Source organism: Cetorhinus maximus, unplaced genomic scaffold, assembly GCF_964194155.1.
Source record: "Cetorhinus maximus unplaced genomic scaffold, sCetMax3.hap1.1 HAP1_SCAFFOLD_1291, whole genome shotgun sequence".
Lineage (NCBI taxonomy): Eukaryota > Metazoa > Chordata > Chondrichthyes > Lamniformes > Cetorhinidae > Cetorhinus > Cetorhinus maximus.
In genome coordinates this window covers 11,515-30,319 of record NW_027597232.1, presented here as the reverse complement: position 1 = coordinate 30,319, position 18,805 = coordinate 11,515, and the positions used below count along the sequence as shown (strand labels likewise).

The 18,805-nt window shown below is 47.3% G+C and overlaps 1 protein-coding gene across 1 annotated transcript; it reads right to left on the bottom strand.

Annotated features, from left to right (window-relative positions):
- Window positions 1-1,509: 1,509 nt before the first annotated feature.
- LOC144676011 (beta-1,3-galactosyltransferase 5-like) lies at window positions 1,510-17,151 on the bottom strand. The gene is made up of 2 exons (XM_078536533.1): window positions 16,919-17,151; window positions 1,510-2,365 (listed from the first exon to the last, which is right to left on the bottom strand). The coding sequence occupies exons 1-2, from the start codon at window positions 17,149-17,151 to the stop codon at window positions 1,510-1,512; spliced, it is 1,089 nt and encodes a 362-aa protein (XP_078392659.1).
- Between the last annotated feature and the right edge of the window lie 1,654 nt (window positions 17,152-18,805).

The window sequence follows — 18,805 nt, the reverse complement described above, 5'->3', positions numbered from 1 at the left end:
AAATCCCACCGAACCCCTAAACCCCACAGAAACTGAACCCACAAATCCCACTAACACCTGGGAACCAAAGTGCCCTTCACCGAACCCACAAATCCCACTAACACCAAGGAAACAAACCGAATTTCACTAAACCCACAAATCCCACTGTAACCCCAGATCCAGCTAACATTTAGGCCTGAAATCACGCTATCACAGGACCCACAAGTCCCACTAAAACATAGGAACCAAACCGCACTTCACTGAACCCACAATTCCCACTGGACCCACAAATCCCTCTAGCACAGAACCCACAAATCCCACAGAGACTCGAAAACTGCACTTCACTGAACCCACAAATCCCACTGAAACCCTAAAACCGCACTTCACTGAACACACAAATCCCACTGAACCCCTAAATCCCACTAACAGTGAACCCACAAATCCCACTAAACCTAGGCCCCAAACCACACATTCACTGAACCCACAAATCCCAATGAAACTCTAAAACTGCACTTCACTGAACCCACAAATCCCACTGAACCCCAAATTCCTGCTAACACTAAACCCACAAATCCCACTAACACCCAGGAACCAAACAATATTTCACTGAACCCAGAAATCCCACTGATGCCTAGGAAGCAAACCACACTTCACTGAACCCACAAATCCCACTAACACTTAGATCCCAAACCGCACTTTCATTGAACCCACAAATCCCACTTAACCCTGCATTCCCGCTGACACTGAAACTACAAATCCCACTAACACCTAGGAACCAAACCGCATTTCCACTGAACCCACAAATCCCACTGAACTCCCAGATCCACCTAACACTTAGGCCTGAAATCGCGCTATCACTGAACCCACAAATCCCACTAACACTTCGGCCCCAAACCACACATTCACTGAACCCACGAATCCCACTGACACCTAAATCCCACTAACACTGAACTCCAAATCCCACTGAAACCCTCAAACTGCACTTCACTCAACCCACAAATCCCGCCCAACTGAACCCCAAATCCCACTAACACTGAACCCAAAAATCCCACTGAAACCCGCAATCCTACTAACACTTAACCCACAAATCCAACTAACACTGAACCCTAAATCCCACTGAGACCCTCAAACTGCACTTCACTGAACCCACAAATCCCACCGAACCCATAATCCCAGTGACAGTAAACACACAAATCCCACTAACACCTGGGAACCAAATGGCACTTCACTGTGCCCACAAATCCTACTGAACCCTCAAATCAAACTAACACTTACGCCTTAAATCGTGATATCACAGAATCCACGAATCCCACTGACACTTGGGCTCTAACCGCACTTTCACTGAAACCACAAATCCCACTGAACCCCTAAATCCCACTAACGCCGAACCCACAAATTGTGTATGTACGTATGTATGTATATAAGCAGACCAGATTACACAGTTTAGTTGGGTAATTGACTTCCATATAGCACGCTGTTTCTGTTGCCCTGCAAAGATAGTCAGTGAAAAGCCTCTTCAAGATGGCCCCTTCACCCATCTCCCGAACAGGCCTCGTCTGCTGCATCCTCCAGTGCTTTCCAGTAGATCAGCAGCTCGTAGGGTTTCACCCTGTGAGAGGTGATGAGTTTACGGAAGCCGCAAACAGAAAACTTCACATTCCAATTGTAGAACTTCTGCTCCAAGTGGATTTCCACTGGTGTAATCTTCAACTCCGCCAAGCACAGCCCGACGTAAACATCCTCCAGTTTAAAGTGGGGGACCGTCCTGGAAATAATCCAGACTCGGTGGGCAACATCAGCCGAGAGCATGTACCCAGTGCCGGAGCAGAATGGTGGGTATGTTTTCTGAGGATATTCCTGTTCGCTGACGTACCATTTACTGAATTTCTCCCTGATAGGTCCAGAATTCCACGTGATGAAGCCGGTGAAGATATCCGTATGATTCATTCCCAGCAAGAGCTTGGTCAGGTGATCGGTGTTGACAAACATGTCGGAATCGGTTTTCATCACGAAGGAGGTGGACGGACAGAATCGGCTCACCCATTCCAGGCCCATTAGCACCTTGGTGGTCAGGTTGTAATATGTGTCGGTGAAATTTTTCTGGATGATGTCCTTGTGCAGTGAACTTTCTTTCAGCAGCTGCTCCTGATGCTCCCGGCTGTACCCGAGCAGGAAGTAGCTCACCACCCTCTTGCCATGGGTTGTCCGCGCTCGCCCCCAGGTCTGGCGAATGACCGAGCGAGCTTCCAACTGGTCTTGGGCACTGGTGACCAGAAGGACCAGGAATGGGGGACTGGTGTCACAGCTGCTGTTGGGTAGCATGAGGAAGGAATGGTCATTTAACTTTGCAGAATGCCAATGTTCAACACCGTATTGGCTTAAGTATCTGATCAGAGGAAAGATTAACAAGGGGGCAACAACATACAACCATTTCCTTTTGAGAAATGATTTCAAACAAAAGCTTCTTTGATAAAATATCCTTATGCTCTGAAGCACCTGTAACATAAAATAAACAAGTTGGGTTTGGTGGAATCCAGAAAATGCAAGAGGAATTATTTTCCAGATTAAGATTATTTGACTGGATTTGGGATACAAATACAAGAGGATGTCATTCAGCTCCTAGAGCCTGTTACACAGGAACGGGGGGAGGTTATTCAGCCCCTAGAGCCTATTACACAGGAACGGGGAGAGGAAATTCAGCCCCTAGAGCCTGTTATACAGGAACAGGGGGAGGTTATTCAGCCCCTAGAGCCTGTTACAGAGGAACAGGAGAAGGTCATTCAGCCCCGAAAGCCTATTACACAGGAACAGGAAGAGGTTCTTCAGCCCCTTGGGTCTGTCACACAGTAACTGAGGAGGAATTGCAGCACTCAAAACATCTACAGGAATCTGGCACAGAACATCTAGTGACTGAGTTGCTTCAGTCTGACAAAAAGGTCAGTGAAAGGTAGGAACAAACAGAGAAAGAGCTGGACATAAGACAGCATGAGCAGTTTTCGCACAAGCACATACCTAAGAGACTCGTCACTCCCTGTGTACGGTGATAGGTATCAGGGTCACTGGTCCCTTTAACTGGTACCACCGGATTTGTCTTGGTCGAGGTGCGTTCGATGCTAACGGTGAATTAATGTATACACGAACAATCTTGTTAACAACTGCACACAAACCCGGAGTTCAATTCTTGCCTATAATGAATCCCACAACCTCACTCTCTGCTCGGTGCCAGTAAACAAGAACGGGTGTGGTTGAAGTGCATCGTAAAAACTGTACCCTGTCCTTACTGTTAATGACTTCCCATCAATTATAAATATTATAGGTAACAAAAGTTCCTCCAGATGATGTTTGTGTGATACAGGTGCCAATCTCACAAAGAATTTGCATCAAACAGCTGCTGCACTGTGACATAGCTCACCAACTGTGGTTTAAAATTTATTGGATAAAGAAGGTATTTGCTGCAAACATATACAGTATATATGCTGAATGCAGGGACCCTTTTCAAACCATTGAAGAGCAGTGAGACACTCTCTCCATTGAAGAGCAGCGAGGCTCTCTCTCCATCGAAGAGCAGGGAGGCTCTCTCCATCGAAGAGCAGCGAGACAATCTCTCCGTCGAAGAGCAGCAACACTCTCTCCATCGAAGAGCAGCGAGATATTTTCTCCATCGAGGAGCAGTGAAACTCTCTCCATCAAAGAGCAGTTAGACACTCTCTCCATTGAAGAGCAGCGAGACACTCTCCATTGAAGAGCAGCGAGACACTCCATTGAAGAGCAGTGAGACACTCTCTCCATTGAAGAACAGCGAGGCTCTCTCTCCATTGAAGAGCAGGGAGGCTCTCTCCATCAAAGAGCAGCGAGACAATCTCTCCATTGAACAGCAGCAACACTCTCTCCATCGAAGAGCAGCGAGACAATCCGTCGAAGAGCAGCAACACTCTCTCCATTGAAGAGCAGCGAGACATTTTCTCCATCGAGGAGCAGTGAAACTCTCTCCATCAAAGAGCAGTGAGACACTCTCTCCATTGAAGAGCAGCGAGACACTCTCTCCATTGAAGAGCAGCGAGACACTCCATTGAAGAGCAGTGAGACACTCTCTCCATTGAAGAGCAGCGAGGCTCTCTCTCCATTGAAGAGCAGGGAGGCTCTCTCCATCAAAGAGCAGCGAGACAATCTCTCCATTGAAGAGCAGCAACACTCTCTCCATCGAAGAGCAGCGAGACAATCCGTCGAAGAGCAGCAACACTCTCTCCATTGAAGAGCAGTGAGACATTTTCTCCATCGAGGAGCAGTGAAACTCTCTCCATCAAAGAGCAGCAAGAGTCCCCATTGAAGAGAAGCAAAATTCTGTCTCCACTGAAGAGCAGCAAGACTCCCTGTTTATCGCAGAGCAGTGGGTCTCTCTCCCCATCAAAGAGCAGCGCACTCTCTCTCTCCATTGAAGAGCAGTGCGCTCTCTCTCTCCATTGAAGAGCAGTGAGACTCTCTATCGAAGACCAGTGTGACTCTCCATTGAAGAGCAGCGAGACTCTCCATCAAAGAGCAGCGAGACTCTCCATTGAAGAGCAGTGAGACTCTCTCTCTCTCTAAGAGCAGTGAGACTCTCTCCATTGAAGAGAAGCAAGGCTCTCTCTCTCTATCAAAAAGCAGCGAGACACATCCTCCCTCGAAGAGCAGCAAGACTCTCTCATCGAAGATCAGCGAGACTCTCTCTCATCGAAGATCAGTGAGACTCCCTCTGTCCATCGAAGAGCAGTGAGACTCTCGCTCTCCATCGAAAAGAAGTGAGACTGTCTTTCCATCGAAGAGCAGCGAGACTCCATCCCGATCGAACAGCAGCGAGATTCTCTCCCCATTGAAGAGCTGAGCTGTGAGACTCTTTCCCTCCATTGATGAAAAGCGAGACGCTCTCGATCAAAAAGCAGTGAGACTCTCTCTCCATCAAAGAACAGCGAGACTCTCTCTCCATTGAAAAGCAATGAGACATTCTCTCCATCAATGTGCAGTGAGACTCTCCATTGAAGAACAGCGAGACTCTCTCGATCAAAGAGTAATGAGACTCTCCCCAGCGAAAAGCAGCAAGACTCTCTCACCCTCTCCATCAAAGAGCAGTGAGACTCTCTCTCTCTCCATCAAAGAGCAGCGAGACTCTCTCTCCCTCTCCATCCAAGAGCAGCGAGGCTCTCTCTCCATCAAAGAGCAGCGAGACTCTCTATCGCAGAACAGCGAGACTCCCTCCATCGACGAGCAGTGAAACTCTCTTTCTATTGAAGAGCGGCGAAATTCCCTCTCTCCATCGCAGAGCTGTGAGACTCTCTCTCTCCATTGAAGAGCACTGAAGCTCTCTATCTCTCTCCATTGAAGAACAGCTAGACTCTCTCTATCGAAGAGCAGTGAGACTCTCTCAATATTAAAGAGCAGTGAGACTCTCTCAATATCGAAGAGCAGTGAGACTCTCCCTCTCCATCAAAGAGCAGCGAGACTCTCTCTCCCCATGAAAGAGCAGTGAGACTCCCTCTCCTTCGAAGAGCAGTGAGACTCTCTGTCTCCATCCAAGAGCAGCAAGGCTCCCTCTCCATCAAAGAGCAGTGAGACTCTCTCTCTATCGCAGAACAGCGAGACTCTCTCCCTCTATCGATGATCAGCGAAACTCTCTTTCTATCGAAGAGCGGCGAAATTCCCTCTCTCTATCAAAGAGCAGCCAGGCACTCTATCCATCGCAGAGCTGTGAGACTCTCTCTCTCTCTCTCTCCATTGAAGAACAGCTAGACTCTATCAAAAAGCAGTGAGACTCTCTCAATATCAAAGAGCAGTGAGACTCTCAATATTGAAGAGCAGCGAGACTCTCCTCCACCAAAGAGCAGCGAGACTCTCTCCATTGAAGATCAGTGAGACACTCCCTTCATCAAAGAGCAATGAGACTCTCTCTCCACTGAAAAGCAGTGAGACATTCTCTCCACCAAAGAGCAGCGAGACTCTCCCTCCATCGAAGACCAATGATATTTTCTCTCTATCGAAGAGCAGCGAGGCTCTTTCTCCCTTCATCGATGAGCAGTAAGACACTCTTCATCAAAGAGCAGTGAAGCTCTCTATTTATCGAAGAGCAGTGACACTCCCTCTTCATTGTAGAGCAGCGAGACTCTCAATCAAAGAGCAGTGAGACTCTCTATCAAAGAACAGCAAGACTCTCTCCCTCCTTCGACGAGCAGCGAGACTCTCTCTCTCTATCGAAGAGCAGCGAGACTCTCTCTGTCTCTCTCTCCATTGAAGAACACTGAGACTCTCTATCTCTCACCATTGCTGAACAGCTAGACCCTTTCTATCGAACGGCAGCGAGACTCTCTCTGATTCGAAGAGCAGCGAGACTCTCTCTCTCCATCAAAGAGCAGCAAGACTATCTCTCTCCGACGAAGAGAAGTGAGTCTCACTCTCTCCATCGAAGAGCCGCGAGACTCTCTCTCTCTCTCTCTCCATCAAAGAGCAGCAAGACTCCCTCTCTCCCTATCGAGGAGCAGTGAGACTCTCCATTGAAGAGCAGCGGGACTTTATCTCTCTCTATCAAAGGGCAGTGAGACTGTCCATTGAAGAGCAGTGGGACTCTCTATCGAAGACCAACGAGACTCTCACTTTATCAAAGAGCAGTGAAAATCTATTTCTACCGAAGAACAGCGAGATGCTCTCTCTCCCTCCATCGACGAGTAGAGAGACACTCTCTATCAAAGAGCAGCGCAACTCTGCATTTATCGAAGAGCAGCGAGAACTCCTCACCATCAAAAAGCAGTGAGACTCTCTCTCTATTGAAGACCAGCAAGTCTCTCTCCCCGTTGTAGAGCAGCGAGACTATCGAAGAGCAGCAAGACTCTCTCTCTCTCTCTCTTCATCAAAGAGCAGCAAGACTTTCTCTCTCTCTCCATCGAAGAGCAGTGAGATTCTCTCTCCATTGAAGAGCAGCGAGACTCTCTCTCCATTGGAGAGCAGCGAGACTCTCTCTCCATTGGAGAGCAGTGAGATTCTCTCTCCATTGAAGAGCAGCGAGACTCTCTCTCCATTGGAGAGCAGCGAGACTCTCTCTCCATTGGAGAGCAGTGAGATTCTCTCTCCATTGAAAAGCAGCGAGACTCTCTCTCCATTGAACAGCAGGGAGATTCTCTCTCCATTGAAGAGCAGCAGGATTCTCTCTCTCTCGAAGGCCAGCAAGACTCTCTATCGAAGAGCAGCAAATCTCTCTCTCTCAATCGAAGAGCAGCAAGTCTCTCTCTCCATTGAATAGCAGTGAGACTCTCTCTCCATCGAAGAGCAGGGAGATTCTCTCTCCATTGAAGGGCAGGGAGTTTCTCTCTCCATTGAAGAGCAGCGAGACACTCTCTCTATCGAAGAGCAGGGAGATTCTCTCTCTATTGAAGAGCTGCGGTATTCTCTCTTTCTCGAAGGCCAGTAAGACTCTCTCTCTCTATTGAAGAGCAGCAAGTCTCTCTCTCTCCATCGAAGAGCAGCAAGACTCACTCTCTCCATCGAAGAGTAGCGCGACTCTCTCCATCGAAGAGCAGCGAGACTCTCTCTCTCTCTCCATTGAAGAGCAGCAAGGCTCTCTCCCCATTGAAGAGCAGGGAGACTCTCTCTCTCCATCGAAGAGCAGCGAGACTCTCTCCCTCTGTTGAAGAGCAGCAAGTCTCGCTTTCTGTATCCAAGGGCAGCAAGTCTCTCTCTATCCATCAAAGAGCAGCAAGACTCTCCGTCGAAGTGTAGTGAGACTCTGTCTCCATCGAAGAGCAGCGAGACTCTCTCTCTATGTCCAAGAGCAGTGAGACACTCTCACTATCAAAGAACAGTGAGATCTCACCCCATCGAAGAGCAGTGATACTCTCTCTCTCGCTCTCTATCAAAGACCAGCAAACCCTATCTTTCTCCATCGAGGAGCAGTGAGACTTCCTCTCTCTCCACTGATGGGTAGCGAGACTCCCTCTCCCCATCGAAGAGCAGTGCGACTCTATCTTCATTGAAGAGCAGCTAAACTCTCTCTATCGAAAGCAGTGCGACATTTCCTCTATCGAAGAGCAGTGAGACTCTCTCCTCTTTGAAACGCAGCGAGATTCTGTCTCCTTTGAAGAGCAGTGAGACTCTCTTTCTATTGAAGAGCAGTGCGGCTCTCTCTGCATTAAAGAGCAGCGAGGCACTCTCTATATCGAAAAGCAGCGAGACACTTCCTCCATTGAAGAGCAGCGAGATGCTCTACCTATCTCCATCGAAAAGCAGCGAGACTCTCTCTCTCCATTGAAGAGCAACAGGACTCTCTATGTCCATTGAAGAGCAGTGAGACCTTCTTTGTCCAGCGAAGGGTCAGTGAGATTCTCTCTCTCCATTGAAGAGCAGAGATTCCCTATCTATTGACGAGCACTGAGGCTCTCTCTCCATCAAAGAGCAGCGAGACTTTCTCTCTATCAAAGAGCAGCGAGACTCTCTTTCCATCAAAGAACAGCAAGATTCTCTCTCAATTGAAGAGCAGTGAGACTCTCGCTTTCCATCGAAGAGCAGCGGGATTCTCCATCTATCGAAGAGCAGCGGGATTCTCCATCTATCGAAGAGCAGGGAGATTCTGCCTTCAATGAAGAGCAGTGAGACTCTTTCTCTCCATCGAAGAGCAGCAGGCCTGACTATCTCCATCGAAGCCCGCGCGATTCTCTCTCCATTGAAGAGCAACGAGACTCTCTCAATATCGAAGAGCAGTGAGACTCTTTCTCTCCATCGAAGAGCAGCAGGCTTGACTATCTCCATCGAAGCCCGCATGACTCTCTCTCCATCGAAGAGCAGCGAGACTCCCTCAATATCGAAGAGCAGCAAGTTCATTGTTAGTAGGATTTAGGGGTTCAGTAGGATTTCTGGGTTCAGTGAAATGCGGTTTGGATCCTAGGTGTTAGTGGGATTTCTGGGTTCAGTGAAATGTGGATTGGTTCCTAGGTGTTAGTGGGATTTGTAGTTTCAGTGACAGTGTGGTTTGAGGCCTAAGTGTTAGTGGGATTTGGCGGTTTCAGAGGGGGTGGTATTTGTGGGTTCTATCTTAGTGGGATTTAGGGGTCCAGTGGGATTTGTGTGTTCAGTATTAGTACGGTTTGGGGCTGAAGGGTTAGTGGGATTTGTGTGGTCAGTGTTAATTGGATTTGGGGGTTCAGTGTTAGTTGGATTTGGGGGTTCAGTGTTAGTGGGATTTATGGGCTCTGTGTTAGTGATATTTGGGAGTTCAATGTTAGTGGGAGCTGGGGGTTCAGTGTTAGGGGTTTGAGGCCTAAGTGTTAGTGGGATTTGTGGGGTCAGTGTTAGTTGAATTGGGGGTTCAGTGTTGGTTGGACTTGGGGGATTGTTGTTAGGGGTTTGAGGCCTAAGTGTCTGTGGGATTTAGGGGTTCAGTGGGATTTGTGGGTTCAGTGAAAGCGCGGTTTGGGGACTAAGTGTTAGTGGGATTTGTAGATTCTGTGATAGCGCGATTTCAGGCCTAAGTGTTAGTTGGATTTGGGGGTTCACTGCTAGTGTGATTTAGGGCGTCAGTGGGATTTGTGGGTTCAGTGTCCGTGAGATTTAGGGGTTCCGTGGGATTTGTGGGTTCAGTTCTAGTAGGATTTCTGGATTCTGTGTTAGTGGGATTTGTGGGTTCTGTGTTAGTGGGAGCTGGGGGTTCAGTGTTAGAGATTTGGGGCATAAGTGTTAGTGGGATTTGTGGGTTCTGTGATATCACGATTTCAGGCCTAATTGTTTAAATTAGGGGTTCACTGAACACATTCACTAAACCCACAAATCCCATGGAACCCCTAAATCCCACTTTCACAGAAACCACAAATCCCACTAACACGGAACCCGCACATCCCAATAACACAGAGCCCACAAACCCCACTAAGACTGAACCCCCAAATCCAACTAACACTTAGGCCCCAAACCGCACTTTCACTTAACACACAAATTCCACGGAAACCCTAAATATCACCAACACTGAACCCACAAATCCAAATGAATCCCTAAATCCCACTAACACTGAACCCACAAATCCCACCCCCACTGAACCCCCCATCCAACTAACACAGACCCCACAAATCCTACTTACACTTCGGCCCCAAATCGCACTTTCACAGAACCCACAAATCCCACTAACACTTAGGCCCCAAACCTCACGATTACTGAACCCACAAATCCCACAAGCACTTAGGCCTCAATCCCCTATCACTGAGCCCCCAATTCCCACTAACACTGAACTCCGATATCCAACTAACACTGAACCCCCAAATCCCACTAACACTTAGGCCCCAAACTGCACTTTTACTGAACTCACAAATTCCACTAACACCTAAATCCCACTAACACCTGAACCCCAAATCCAACTAAAACTTAGGCCTCCAACCCAACTATCACCGAACCCCCAAATCCAACTAAATCATAGGGCCCAACCCCAGTATCACTGGACCCCCAAATCCAATGGAGACGTAGGCCTCAAATTCCACTATCGTCGAACGCCCAAATCCCACTGAAACTTGTGCCTGAAACCGCAATCTCTCTGAACCCCAAACAACTATCACTGAGACCCCCAAATCCCACTGACACTTAGGCCTCAAATCCCAATATCACTGAACCCACAAATCCCACTTACACTGAACCCACAAATCCGACTAACACTTGGGCCTGAAACCCCATTATAACTGAACCCCAGACCAACCATCAATGAACCCACAAATCCCACGAATACTTAGGCCTGACTTTCCACTATCATTGAATCCCCAAATCCCACTATCACTGAACCCCCAAATCCTACTGACACGTAGGCCTCAACCCCCACTATCAAAGCACCCAGACTAGCAGGTTTTAACCCAGTCAAGATACACACAGACACACACATAGGCACACACCCCGCTACAATTCCAGTTCAAGAAATAATTTCCATTCACATTATAGGCGGTAATATCTCTTCGTGACCAAGAGGGCAGTCATAACACAAGGGCGTAAAGGAAGAACACTGAGCAAGACATACCAACATTTGGAATTTATATATGAGATTACGAATTAGCAGCAAAAGTCAGCCAATCGGCCCCTCAAATCTGCTGTGCTATTCAATAAGATCTGGGCTGATCTGAATGTAATAAATCACTGAAGTGCTGCAATAGAGTGGGTGATATTTACGAACGAGTGTGAGGTCTGGAGATGGAACTGGTTGTCTTTTAGCTGGCAATGCTACTTCAGAAAGAATGCAACTTTCGTTCATGTGCTAGTTAATTAGCGTGATGAGAATTGCCTAATTGGCTCTCAGTGCCGAATCTATCCTACAACGTCAGGGAATTAAATTGCTGCCATCTGTCTGTTCATTTAAAAAAAAAATCTAGCTTGGCTGATGTTGCAACTCCAGTCTCCCTATGGAAACCCCACAGGGTACAAATGAAAGGGTCTGGAAAGGTACTGAGTCAAAGCTGAATACTGAGAGTTTGCCTCTGCACCACGGACGGGCAGATCACGTTACAGGGAACATGCTTGAAACATTTAACAATGTCATAAAAATATACTATGCCATCCTTGCTGTCATCGGTGTTCCTGGTAAGTGACTGTAAAGCGGTGAAGTCGTGTTAATCTGTGTGTGAGCTGGTCTCATGTTTTGCTCTGTGACTGATAAGATTACTTGCTGATATAGATTTTACCGTCATCGAGCTACCCGGGCATTGCCCCAACTCCTTTAATTCAAATATCCTGAGCAGCCTCAGCAGTTTTATCCCATTGCCCGAAACTTAAGGTCAAACTTTTTCGGCATATCACAGGAGCTGCTAAGTTATTGTTTCTTGTGGTATGTCTGGTGCTGGTGAACCTGACCTCATTGCAGGCAATCCTCCGACATGAGAGTCGGGGTAGAATTATTCTGAGCGTGGGCCAAGGGTGGGGCGGTGGGGGGAGGGGGATAAAAAACCTGGCTCCGGTCACCATGATTCCCTGTGAATACCTGTCCCTGTAAGATTGTGGGAACTGTGGATCACTCTGACATTGCTCTGCGCGGACTGAATCATCCAGGTCTGTAACTGATTTTTTTTTGTATGAGGGGTCAATTAAATTAAAACGCATGGGATTGGGGGCAGTGTATTGAGGTGGATAGAAAACTGATTGGCAGACAGGAAACAAAGAGTAGGAATAAACGGGTCTTTTTCCGAATGGCAGGCAGTGACTAGTGGGGTACTGCAGGGATCGGTGCTGGGAGCCCAGTTATTCACAACATATATTAATGATTTAGATGAGGGAATTAAATGTAATATCTCCAAATTTGCAGATGACACAAAGCTGGGTGGGAGGGTGAGCTTTGAGGAGGATGCAGAGATGCTTCAGTGTGGACAAGCTGAGTGAGTGGGCAAATGCGTGGCAGACGCAGTATAATGTGGATAAATGTGAGGTTATCCATTTTGGTAGCAAAAACAGGAAGGCAGATTATTATCTGAATGGCTATAAATTGAGAAAGGGGAATGTGCAACGAAACCTGGGTGTCCTTGTACACCATCGCTGAAGGTAAGCATGCAGGTACAGCAGGTGGTAAAGAAGGCAAATGGTATGTTGGCCTTCATAGCCAGAGAATTCGAGGACAGGAACAGGGATGTATTGCTGCAATTGTACAGGGCCTTGGTGATACCACACCTGGAATATTGTGTGCAGTTTTGGTCTCCTTATCTGGGATGGCGGGACTGACATATGAGGAGAGATTGAGTCGATTAGGATTATATTTGCTGGAGTTCAGAAGAATGAGGGGGGATCTCATAGAAACCTATAAAATTCTAACAGGACTAGACAGAGTAGATGCAGGAAGGATGTTCCTGATGGTGGGGGAGTCCAGAACCAGGGGTCACAGTCTGAGGATATGGGGAGGACTGAGATGAGAAATTTCTTCAGCCAGAGAGTGGTGAGCCTGTGGAATTTCCTACCACAGAATGTAGTTGAGACCAAAAAATTGTATGCTTTCAAGATGGAGTTAGATATAGCTCTTGGGGTGAAAGGGTTCAAAGGATATGGGGAGAAAGCGGGAGCAGGCTATTGAGTTGGATGATCAGCCATGATCATGACGAATGACGGAGCAGGATCGAAGAGCCGAATGGCCTACTCCTGCTCCTAGCTTCTATGTTTCTATAATTCCTGTCAATGATTCAGCGTCTTTAGACACGAAAACACGTAATTATGCAAGCTTGTTGCATAATGAATGATCTGCAATAGTGTAAGATCTACTGTGTGTGGGGTTTTATTTCAATTGCCTTGCTACAGATGTGAAACCCAGATTTTTAAAAACTTTTTTTTTTTGCTTATGGCTCAGTAAAACTTTATTGAAAGCTAGAACCCTAATCCTGCCATAGATGGGGCATCCAGTCCCTGAGCAAGAAACCAATCACCAATTCTGGGTGTCTTTGTGCGTGGCCTAATGAAGGAACCAGACCGGTCAGTCATAAGCCCGAAAAAAGGTTTAAATAAAAAGTTCATAAAAAAATAGGTTAATTAACAAGCCACCAATTCTGATAATTGTCTGTCCACGCTCTTGTCCTCAATCTGGTAAACCCATATGCGGGTTGGTCAGGAAAGGGTTGGTGTCGGCAATGAAATGTTTTAAATTTTAGCTTCTTATCCAGATTTGGAAATTGAACCCTGTCCTTACTGTCCAGAATAAGGCAAAAATCTTTTAATTTGATTTATACTTGCTTCCCCCCTTTTCTTACAGTTAATGTAGTGGCGATTGTGACCCTGGCTCGGGGAAAATGCGGCCTCTCCAATTGTACCACTCGCTACCTGGTGGCCATGGCAATGGCGGATCTACTTTTCATTATCACGGAAGTCATACTGTGGAGGATCAGTTATTATTATTTCCCGGGCTCTTTCCTGGACATTACCCCAGTATGCGGTGTGATCAATGTCCTCAGTCGGGCAGCTACCGACCGTTCTGTCTGGTTCACCGTCACCTTCTCCTTTGACCGATTTGTGGCCATTTGTTGCCAGAGACTGAAAACAAAATATTGCACTGAGAAAACTGTGGCTGGGGTTCTAGCATCAACCTGCATTTTGCTCTGTTTAAAAAATTTCCTGTACTACTTTACACTTGAACCCCAATGGACAATTAAACACGTACCATGGTTCTTTGAGGTAAAGGCAAAATATTTCACTGAGCCTGGATGGATTGGATTTGACTGGTTCGATGCGGCTTTAACTCCACTGCTCCCATTCACTTTCATCCTGTTACTCAACGCTTTGACCGTCAGACACATTTTAGTGTCCAGTCGAATCCGTAAGGGACTGAGGGGTCAGAGCCAGGGAGAGAATGACAGTGACCCAGAGATGGAGAGCAGGAGTAGGTATGTGATTTTACTCTTCACCATCTCCGGCAGCTTCATTCTCCTGTGGTCGGTTTATGTTGTAGAATTCTTATAACATCACAGGAACAGATCCCAGGGATTACAACGATTCAGAAAATATATTTGAAAATGTAGGTGACATGCTGCAGGTTTTGAACTGCTGCACCAACACATTTATTTATGGGGCGACCCAGTCCAGGTTTAGGGAGCAGTTGAAGATGGCGGTAAAATATCCGGTTACGTCAATTGTTTAATTAATTGATAAATGAAACTGAGAGGAGGCAGAGACAAGTCCATGATTGAATTATGTATGAATATATTTTTATATGCATGAATATAAGCGGAATATACATTAGCTGAGATGGCTAAGGCCTTGGTGGGAAAGCAATTTTGAAAGGAGATCCTTTATGAGAGGCAGAGAGAGGTGGGGAAGGTAGTCAAGAGTAAGACCAATGTCGGAGCAATTAAAATTGGGGATGCACATGAGGACAGAATTGGATTAGCACAGATATCCCGGAGCGCTGTGCGGCTGAAGGAGATTAAAGTGATAGGGCCATGGAGGGATTTGAAAACAAAGGAAGGGGGAGAAAATGCAATCAATGAGTTGCTTGACTGGGAGGCAATGTCGCTCACCCATAACAGAGCGAGGGGGGAATTGGGAATTGGACTACCTGTGCGTTACAACACAGGCAGAAGGGTTTCGGATGGCCTCCTGTTTACTGGTGTAAAATGTAGGAGCTGAGAAAGAAGCACATTAGAATAACTTAGTCTTGAGGAGGCAAAAACATGAATGAGGGTTCCCGCAGCAGATCAGCCGAGACAGGCGTAAGTTCAGGTTCCGTTAAAAGCTGTAAGTAGGCGATCTTACCCATGACATGAATGTACAACACAGGCTCAAATGTGGTTGACTCTTATCTGCCCCCTGAAATAGGCTAGCAAGCCATTCGATTCAAGGGCAGATGGCGAAGGGCAATGAAGGCTGACCTTTTCGGAGATGCACCGATCCCCCCATGACAGATAACATTTGGAAAATGTGAATCTGCAGTTGTGGCGAGGCTGGCTGAATCTCAGAATGCGGACAAGGAGGACGATGGGGGGCGGGGGTCAGTAGCTTAAAGCAAAATGGAATTGGATCGGGGATCGAGAACAACGGCCTCAGTCTTTCCCAAAACTGGATGTGGGGTAGGGAGCATCGCAGGGGTTGGGAGAAGTGACGCTGAACGCTCCCATGTCGCCTTTGAATCAGGTCACTGAGGGGAAATGCACAGCTGAGGAATAGGATGGGGCCAAGGGGAAATCCTTGGCAGCGCCAGAGATAAGGCTCTGGCAGCAGGAGGTGAAGCAATTCCAACTGATTTGCTGGCTACCGTGAGCTTTTTCTTATTCATTCATGGGAAATGGGCATCACTGACTAAGCTGGCATTTATTGTCCATCCTTAATTGCCCTTGTTCAGAGGGTCTAGAGTCACATGTAGGCCTAGGCCAGGTAAGGACCGAAGATTTCCTTCACTAAAGGGCATTGGGTGAACCAGATGGGCTTTTAGAATTTCAAACCAGGTTCAATTCCAGGTTTTATTTTAATTCAATTCAATTTGCTACGGGGAGAATAGAACCCAGATCCCCAGAACATTACCCTATGTCTCTGGAATACCAGATTAGGGACAATGCCACTATGGCACCGACTCCCCCTATTTTAGTTTAGTTTAGATTAAGAATAGGAAGATGTGAGAGATATCCATCCCAGCTGGATGTTAGTAAAGGGGCGTTGCAAGGGCGGGTGTCAGGAGCTGCAGGCAGGTCGAGCAACCCCGAACAACCAACCCCCAATTCCCACTAACAGAGCCCACAAATCACACTTAGGCCCCAAACCGCTCTTTCACCAAATCTATAAATCCCACGATCACAGAAAACCCAAATCCCACTAACAATGAACCCATTAATCCCACTGAACCCCTAAATCCCTCGAACACTGAACCCACAAATCCCACCCCCACTGAACCCCCAAATCCCACTAACACTTAGTCCCCAAACCACACTTCCACTGAACCCACAAATCCCACTAATACTTTGCCCTCAACCCGCTAACACTGAACCCCAAAATCCAACTAACACTGACCCCACAAATCCTACTAGCACTTAGGCCCCAAATTGCACTTTCACATAACCCACAAATCCCTCCAACACTGAACCCACAAATCCCACTAAAACCTCGGCACCAAACCACACTTTCACTGAACCCACAAATCCCACTGAAACCCTAAATCCCACTAGCACTTAGGCCCCAAACCCCTAACACTGAACCCCCAACCCCCACTAGCACTGAACCCACAAATCCCAGGAACACTGAAACCACAAATCCCACTAACACTGAACCCACAAATCCCACTGAACTCCTAAATTTCGCTAACACTGAACCCACAAATCTCACTGTGCCCACAAATCCCACTAACACAAGCCCCAAACTGCACTTTCATTGAACTCACAAATCCCACTGAACCCATAAATCCCCCTAACACTGCACCCCCTAATACCACTAACAATTAGGCCCCAAACGCAATGTTGCTGAACCCCTAAATCCCACTAACAGTGAACCCGCAAATCCAACTAACACTTGAGCCTGAAATTGCGCTATCACAGAACCCACAAATCCCATTAACACTTGGGCCCGAAAATTCGCTTTCATCCTGTTACTCAACGCTTTGACCGTCAGACACATTTTAGTGTCCAGTCGAGTCCGTAAAGGGCTGAGGGGTTGGAGCCAGGGAGAGAAAGGCAGTGACCCAAAGATGGAGAGCAGAAGGAGGTCTGTGATTTCACTCTTCACCATCTCCGGCAGCTTCATTCTCCTGTGGTCGGTTTATGTTGTAGAATTCTTATATTACAACATCACAGGAACAGGTCCCAGGGATGGCAATGATTCAGAAAATATATTTGAAAATGTAGGTGACATGCTGCAGGTTTTGAACTGCTGTCAGAGAATGCAATGTCACAGAAACCATAAATCCCACTAACACTGTGTCCCCAAACCACACATTCACTGAACGTACAAATCCCACTAACACTTCGGCCTGAAATCACACTTGCACTGAACCCACAAATCCCACTAACACTTAGGCCTCAAAACCCCAACACTGAACCCCCAAATCTTACCCCCTCTGAATCCACAAATCTCACTAACGCAGAACCCCCAAACCCCACTATCACTTTACCCCCAAATCCCACAAACACTTAGGCTTCAAACCCCATGATCACTGAACCCTCAAATCCCACTAACACTGAACCCCCCCAAATCCCACTAACACAGAACCCCTAGACCCCACTAACACAGAACCCCTAGATCCCACTATCACTGAACCCCCAAATCCCACTAACACTTAGTCCTCAAACCGCACTCTCACTGAACCCACAAACCAACTCTCACTGAACCTCAAACCAACTATCACTGAACCCACTAACACTTAGGTCTCAAACCCCACTATCACTGAACCCACAAATCCCACCAACACTTGGGTCTGAACTCCCACTATCACTGAACACCCAAATTCCACTCACACTTAGGCCCCTAACACTTAGGCCTCAAACCCCTAACACTGAAACCCCAAATCCCACTAACACGGAACCCCCAAATCCCACTAATACGGATTCCACAAATCCCACTAACACAGAACCCACAAATCCCACTAACACTTAGGTCCCAAACCGCACTGTCACTGAATCCACAAATCCCACGAGCACTTAGGCCTCAAACCCCTATCACTGAACCCCCAATTCCCACTAGCATTGAACCCCGATATCCAACTAACACCGAACCCCCAAATCCCACTAACAGTTAGGCCCCAAACGACACTTTCACTGTGCCCACAAATCCCACTAACACCCAAATCCCACTAACACCTGAACACACAAATCCCACTACCACTGAACCCTAAATCCAACTAAAACTTAGGCCTCCAACCCAACTATCACTGAACCCCCAAATCCAAATAAAACATTGGACCCCCAACCCCACTAACACTTGACCCCCAAATCCCACTGAGACGTAGGCCTCAAATTCCACTATCGCCGAACCCCCAAATCCCACTGACACTTAGCCCTCAACCCCCACTATCACTGAATCCCCAAATCCCACTGACACTTATGCCTGAAACCCCACTATCACTGAACTCCAACCAACTATCACTGAACCCCCCCAAATCCCACTACCACTGAATCCACAAATCCCACTATCACTGAACCCACAAATCCCACTAACACTTCGGCCTGAAACCCCATTATCACTGAACCCAAACCAACCATCGCTGAACCCACAAATCCCACCAATACTTAGGCTTGACATTCCACTGTCATTGAATCCCCAAATCCCACTGTCACTGAACCCCCAAATCCCACTGACACGTAGGCCTCAACCCCCACTCTCACTGAACCACCAAATTCTACTGACACTTAGGTCACAAACCCTACTCTTGCTGAACCCACAAATCCCACTGACACTTAGG